The sequence below is a fragment of the Podarcis gaigeae genome (genome assembly GCF_964106915.1).
Source record: "Podarcis gaigeae genome assembly, chromosome: 6".
Classification (NCBI taxonomy): Eukaryota; Metazoa; Chordata; class Lepidosauria; order Squamata; family Lacertidae; genus Podarcis; species Podarcis gaigeae.
In genome coordinates this window covers 30,683,658-30,690,469 of record NC_139682.1, presented here as the reverse complement: position 1 = coordinate 30,690,469, position 6,812 = coordinate 30,683,658, and the positions used below count along the sequence as shown (strand labels likewise).

At 45.3% G+C, this 6,812-nt stretch overlaps 1 protein-coding gene across 2 annotated transcripts in view; it reads left to right on the top strand.

Annotated features, from left to right (window-relative positions):
* Nucleotides 1–261: 261 nt before the first annotated feature.
* LOC310848043 (deoxynucleoside triphosphate triphosphohydrolase SAMHD1-like) overlaps nt 262–6,812 on the top strand; it is a 36,344-nt gene continuing 29,793 nt past the window's right edge. The window contains exons 1-2 of one of the 2 annotated variants that reach the window (XM_083746547.1): nt 262–681; nt 1,781–1,847. In XM_083746547.1, coding sequence (XP_083602673.1) covers nt 474–681; nt 1,781–1,847 — 275 coding nt within the window. In that variant the 5' untranslated portion in view covers nt 262–473. The remainder of the gene's footprint in view (nt 682–1,780; nt 1,848–6,812) is intronic. The other variant, XM_083746548.1, reaches the window with a different exon arrangement.

Below are 6,812 nucleotides of genomic sequence, written 5' to 3'. Positions count from 1 at the left end.
AGGTCCTTATATAACCAGCATTTTTAGGTCTAGTTAATGCATGAAGGGGTTAAGATCAGAGAGTAAGCTGTTCTGCCAGAATTAACTAGCTCACACACCCCTCATCTTGGGAGAAGGGGTTACTGAAGGCCTGTTTATCTCTCTCCATAGCAGCTACATTTCTTTGGTCCTTCCTCCTCTCAACTTCTGGGGAAATAAGCCATCTGAAAAGTGTGATAAGGGGAGAAGGTGGAGAGGTGGAGAAAAAGCTCTGTGGCCTTCCCTTCTCTGTGCCTATTCAAGCTTCCTCCCTCCCTCCAAAAAACAACAACACAGAACCACCCAGCATTGGCACAGAAGCCGCATGCCGCACAAGCCACCTTGACTGGAGGACTGCCATCACGTGATTCCCGGCCCTGGCGGGTTTCCTCCTATATAAGGCAAAGCTGGGTCGCTCATTCGCTCCCGGGGTCCGTCCCTGGAAGCCGAGGGCGATGTCGAGCGGTAACGGGGAAGCAGCCTTCGAGGGGCCCCGGCCTGCCAGCCCGGGCGACAGCTTCCACACGCCGGAAAAGCGCGTCTCGGTCTGCCGCGCCCCGGATCCCTGCGGGAGTCACCCGCGGGACTGGGGCATCGAGCAGGTGTGCGAATTCCTGCGAAGCAGCGGCTTCAAAGACCCGGCGTTGCTGCGCTGCTTCCGAGGTAAGCGGGGGGCGGGACGAGCGGGACCGGAGAGCCGCTTCGCCTGCGCAGCCTCGTTGCGCCGGGAAGACTGTAGTCATCTTTCAAGCCGCCGCCGTCGTCCTCCTCTTCGTCGTAGCCTGACTGAGGCGACGCTGCTGCTGCTGCTGCTGCTGCTGTTTCCTCTCGAGCGGTTCCCGCTTCCTGACCCCGTGAGGAGAGGAGATTATGAAGCGGATTGCAGAGCCGGGGCATAACGGGCTCCGTCGCCTGAGGCTGGGGTTGGCTAGCCGTGGCAGGATGGCTTGTCAAGTCAATGGTCATAGGGTTGTTGTTGTTGTTTTATTGTTGTTAATTGAATTTATATACCACTCTATACTCAGAGCAGTTCACAAAATAAAATCAAGATATAAAGCCGCAAAATACGTAATAAAAATAAAAACGGCAACTCAATAACCCCCCCCCAAACCCCCACATTTGAAAAGAGCTGTGTCTTAGGAGTCTTCTGCAGCACAGTCTACTCGGGAGTAAGGTCTAAGCGTGTTTAGGGTTGCTGCCTTAAATCCCCTTTTTCTTTTAACTTGGGTTGTAGTTATTTATTCAATTTACCTTATATGCTGCCCCTGCTCTGCTTTGCTCCCTTAATGACCCATCTTTAGCTGCCCATTGGCAGTACAGGATCCTTTGTGCATTAACCAGCATTGATATGTTCTGTCTCTCCTTGTAATGTTCTCAAAGAATAAGGAAATAACATCAGAGCCACATATTCCTGCAATGCAGGAAACTTAATTAAAGCATCCATGACAGATGGCCATCCAACCTCTGCTTAAAAACTTCCCATGAAGGCAAGTCCACCTTGTAATTGGTACAGGGTGTGATGCACAGTGGGCTGCAGCTGGATAGGGAAAACAGGAAAATTCAATGGTGCTACATTCTAAGTTGTCTTTCCACTCATAAAAGACTTCTCTGGATCCAAGAATTCAGAATAACATAGTTTCTTAACGTTTCTCATTTTTCTAGTGATTTTCATTTGTCATCTGCCCAGAGAATTTTGAATTATCAAGAACATAAATGTTAAGAGTAACGAAATAAGCTAACTGTTGTCTCCTTAATTCCTCAGAAGAAGAAATTGCTGGTTCAACTTTCTTTGAACTCACTGAATCAGATCTTGAAGAATTGGGAATTGAGTAAGGGAAACTTAAATCTATTGATGTTTGAATTTGACTGCAATCCTGTATGTACTTCCCTGGGAGTAAGTCCCATTGAATTTAGTGGGATATACTTCTGAATAGCCACACATAGGATTGGACTGGTTGTGTTTCTAATTCCTAAATGGATCATTGCTATGTTTAGTACGTACCTTGAGCTTTGTACATTTGCTAAAGAAATATAGATTAGTGAACCTGATCTTTTATCAGCAGAGAAGGAGTGAAACCGCCTCGATTTCAACAGTGGTTCACATTAAACTGCAGTTCTGTTGTAATGAAGATTTAATGTGACATGCAAACCAAGCCAGTATGTAAAGCATTTTCATGAAACCAGGAAACTGAAACAGGACTTGAACTTGCCATATTGTGTTACGTAATTATTGCAACATTAATCATCATAACAATGGATGTTACTTTTCTTCTCTGCGATCTCACACTTGACAGATGTCACTAAAACTGTATTAAAATAATACCTTTAATATTACCATAACACCTCTATTCATACATAATTTATGAAAAACACCTTTTTACACGGAGGGCTACTGGAATATTCTGCAGTTTTTTGTAAACAAACATATTTGTTGTTTATGATGCAGAAATGCACCCCTTCCAGACAGATTTATGGCACTTCATTGAAGTGAAGGCCCAAGACAGGTGTTGATCATCATGTGAGCTGCGCACAGGTGGTCTGAAGCGAGCTACCACCATTCCTGTGGAGCCTCTTTTTATTGAGACAAATACATTTTTGGGCTGTGACCTTTACACACCTTCCGTCCCGAAATCATGGGGTGATACAAAGCTATTTTGGCACCTGTTCCACAGCGTCATTTTCCCCTTGCACAGTGTATGACGAAAGGAGACAAAAGGACTCTAAGGAAAAACTTACAGACAGGACACTGCTGACTTCTGAGACTGCAAAAGATCAGACATAGGTGGAACGATGTACCAGACAGCTGTGGCTTGTTTGGGGGGGGGGGTTTCCCTGCACCCCAAGGTCACGCGTGCAGGCAGACTGTGGCTGCCTGCTGGCGGAGAAGTGTGCTCCCTCCGGACCCCACTCCCCGCTCTGCGATATCCCTACACTTCATAACATGCTAAGGCAAACCTTGGTTTAGTGAGATGGCACAGGCTTCCAGAGAGCTGCTTATAGCCACTTTCTCATTCAAAGTTATTTTTGCTGCCATGCTGTTGTAAGTCAAAATTTTGCTTAGCATGTAATCCAGACCAGGGCCCATGGTTAGCCTCTCTACACCCTAACTATTTGTTATTGCTGGTGTTTAGTTAGGTGAGAGGTTAACCAGAGAGGTCAGACATAGGTGGAACGATGTACCAGACAGCTGTGGCTTGTCTGGGGGGGGGGGTTTCCCTGCACCCCAAGGTCACGCGTGCAGGCACACTGTGGCTGCCTGCTGGCGGGGAAGTGTGCTCCCTCCGGACCCCACTCCCCACTCCGCGATATCCCTACATCTCCCCTTTTCTGTCTATCAAAGAGCAGATCCCGAGTCCACCCGTGCCCTGTGTGTGTGAAGCCGGGCATACTCCAAATTGGAGGAGTTTATAATGCCGGGAGTAAGGTGTTAAGTCGAATTTGAATCAGGAGCAGAGAGTGCCATGACGCCGGGACCAGAGCGAACTTTGCAGAGCTGTAAAATAGTGGGAAAACATTGAATACATCAATAGTAGCAAATAAAGCAGGTTGGAAACATTACAGCATGGGTGAAGATGTGTTTGAGTCCTAGAGGATCAGGAGGTCAGCTAGTGAGCTAGTTCCACAGATGTCAAAGCCTTCATTGGCAGAAGTAGGCATACCATGAAAAGAAACAGCATAGAGTCATCAGCAAGTTGGGCAAATATATGGCAGCAGTCAGTGAGGAAATGTCTCTGGTTGTTCAGGCTAGTTGGCAGCAAGTTGGGCAAATATATGGCAGCAGTCAGTGAGGAAATGTCTCTGGTTGTTCAGGCTCAAGAGAGCTGATATTGTCCAGCAGGAACCAGGACTTGATGTCACCCAAGTGACTGAAACGACTTCTTCCCGGTCTGCACTCGATGATACTACGTCTCGGGTGGTGTGTTACTGGCATCTCCCATAGGAAGCTGGAAGTTTGGAGATTGGACTGGAGCCGGACTGGTCAGGCCATGATGCTAGACCATGCTGGAGAGTGAATTGCACACACCAAACTGGAACTCACACGAGACCTGTAGGGGTAGAAATAAAGCGTAGCCCCACCCCCAGGTGGTCAGGGGCCAGAAGGCCACGCCACTTCAGGTCCGCTGCAGATCCGGTAGCTGTTGATATAAAAGATTGTTAGCTCGAGGTCCTTGGACTTGTGGAGATGTCTGCCTGCTGGTGCAAGCCTGTCTGAATCAAAAGCAAGATGGTTAAATGAAAACCACAAGGTGTTTAGTTTACGCTGGATGTTGCCTAGAGCCTACACTTCTCCCCCTTTCCTAATGTTTTCCAAAAATGTCTTCGGGGAGTAACTGGCCCATTCCACACTTGGTTAACCTGTGGAATTACAGGGACTACTGTGGGTAAGAGAAGTACCCCATTGGAGGCAGGATTGCTGGAAAAGATGTGAGCAATAAACAGAAAACAATAAGCAGGAGTGGTTAAGTGTTTGGGCTTGGCCCATTAACAGCAATACAAGAAATCATTTGTTGCGCAACTTTTTGAGTTGTTATGAACCTTGAAAAGGTTTCAAGTGCAACATGGATTGTGGAATATGGCTTAAAAATGCACAGTCCCTTGGCCACAAGTGCAGTGCTTCTGTGTCGCTAGAAGTCGCAGCATGTGGAAATGTTTGAGATTATGAAGCAATGTGAGCAAGCCTTGAAATTAAAAGGTCTCATGCTGTACCAACTGAGCTAGCCGGGCTCTGGCTGGCAGCAAAGGTAAACGAAATTATTCAGCTAACTTGTTTTTCTTAGATGAAAAACATCAAAACTTTTACCAAGTCTGTGAGCAAGCATCGGTTGCTAAGTTACGCAGAGGTGCATCCGCCTTCTCATTTCCTGCAGAGAGTAAGCTGTGCAGGTTGTGCAGGATGTGGTTTACCACAAGAAACTAGCTAGCTGATGAAACACAGTAAAGAAAAAAAGACTCAATTAATTTTCAGCTATTAGCTGTTTGATTTGAGCTAATAGCAATCGAAGTTTGACCAAACTGCGGGAGGCAGTGGAGCACAGAGGTGCCTGGCGTTCTCTGGTCCATGGGGTCACGAAGAGTCGGACACGACTAAACGACTAAACAACAACAACAACAATAGCAATCGATGAATTAAGCACATTGGAGTCCAGCACGAATTGAAGGGTGTGGCTGAATAGTCTAGAAAACTAAAATCGAAGCAGCAGTTTCTGCTCCTTTAGATGAAGGGAAGCAGGTTGAGGTGGAACAAATTTAAAATACATCACTCTGTAGATCCAGGAAGTTGGTAAGCCAGCACCTCCCCCTCCCCCGTGCCCTGTCAGTAGATGGCTTGGGGGATGGGTGCTGAGCAGTAGAACTCAGAGAGGAATGCGTAGGTGACAGGCAGGCAAACATCTTGGGTAAGTTAAAAATTTAATTCTCTTACAAACTGCGAGAGCAATTTTGCCAAGGAGCATAATATCGCAACTAGGGTACAACTGTGAAAGGGTAATGCAATAGGCTGGATCGAAGCCAGTGAGCTGTAATGCTCGAGATTGTCCTAAGGATATCTGCCACAGCTTCAATGTGGGAGCATTTTGCGATGAGTGGTGGCAAGGTACAGCTATTCCTATAATGTAGACTGCTTTTGTGTCCGTGGGACATAAAGCGCTGCTGTGGGAGTGTGTGTGGTGAATAAGATCGCTAAATGCAAGGATCTAACAGAGTCTGATCCATTTACTTTTTTTTTTATAATAATTTTTATTAAGGTTTTCCAAATTAAAACAAATTAAAACAAATTAAATCCAATTTATAAACTTTTTGCCAATAACCAGGACTTCCCCTCCCTACCCCCTCTTGTGTTCCAAATCTTCCAAATAAGCAATTAAATTCAACAAGTTCTTATCCCCAAATTACACTCATCATCAGTAACCCAATTTATGCAAATTCCCATCCCCTAAGATCGATCTATTCCCTTCCACGGGTTCCCCCCTTTCAAACATAGTACAGATGGAAATAAAATAAATATGAGTAGTGATTTTACAACCTTTGGATTCCAACTTTCCCTCCCCTCTTTCCCCTTTGCGTTTCACCTATCCCTCTACTTCTAATATCTTCCTGGAGTTCCCACATTACACTATGTCCCTCAGGTTCTTTGCCAGTCTTTAATTACGAGTGTCCAATCATAGAAGGAGTCTATCAAAAAAGGGGCCCATTTCTTCTATCCAGGTTTTTATATCCAGGAGTAAAAACTCCAATTTTGTTTCCATAAGCTTGTCAAACCTGGATATCCCAAATGTTCCCTCTCCCAGTTCTGTCCAGTTCTTGTTGTTTCCTTGTTCTTGTCAATCATTCTCCTCCTTTTTGTTTCTCTGTTCTCCCACAGAAATGTTCTTTTTCCAAAAGTTTCTAGTGTCTCTGCAGAGGCTTGTTATTCAAGAGCAAAGCATTGCATCATGTTCCTTTCATTTTCCAACAAATAGTTCCATTGTTTCCTATAGTGTATAGACCTCTGTAGACAAAATAATGTTCCATTCCTGCAGTTTCCCAGGAGATTAAAAGTTCCATTCAACTGTTCAAGTTTCCTGTCAAAAACACATGCAATATCCCTCAGCTCCTCTAGATGGATTACAGTAGCAAAGTTCCCTTCCAGAATCACATCCACCAGTCCAAGTAGCTTGTTAGCCCATATTTGAAACAGTTTATGTTCAATTTATAACAAATGTAACCGGCAAAGTCCTCATAACAAAGTCTCTATTTTAATCTTCCTTTTTGACAGCTCTTGAGTCTGATCCATTTACAAGGTGCTGTCGCAACTG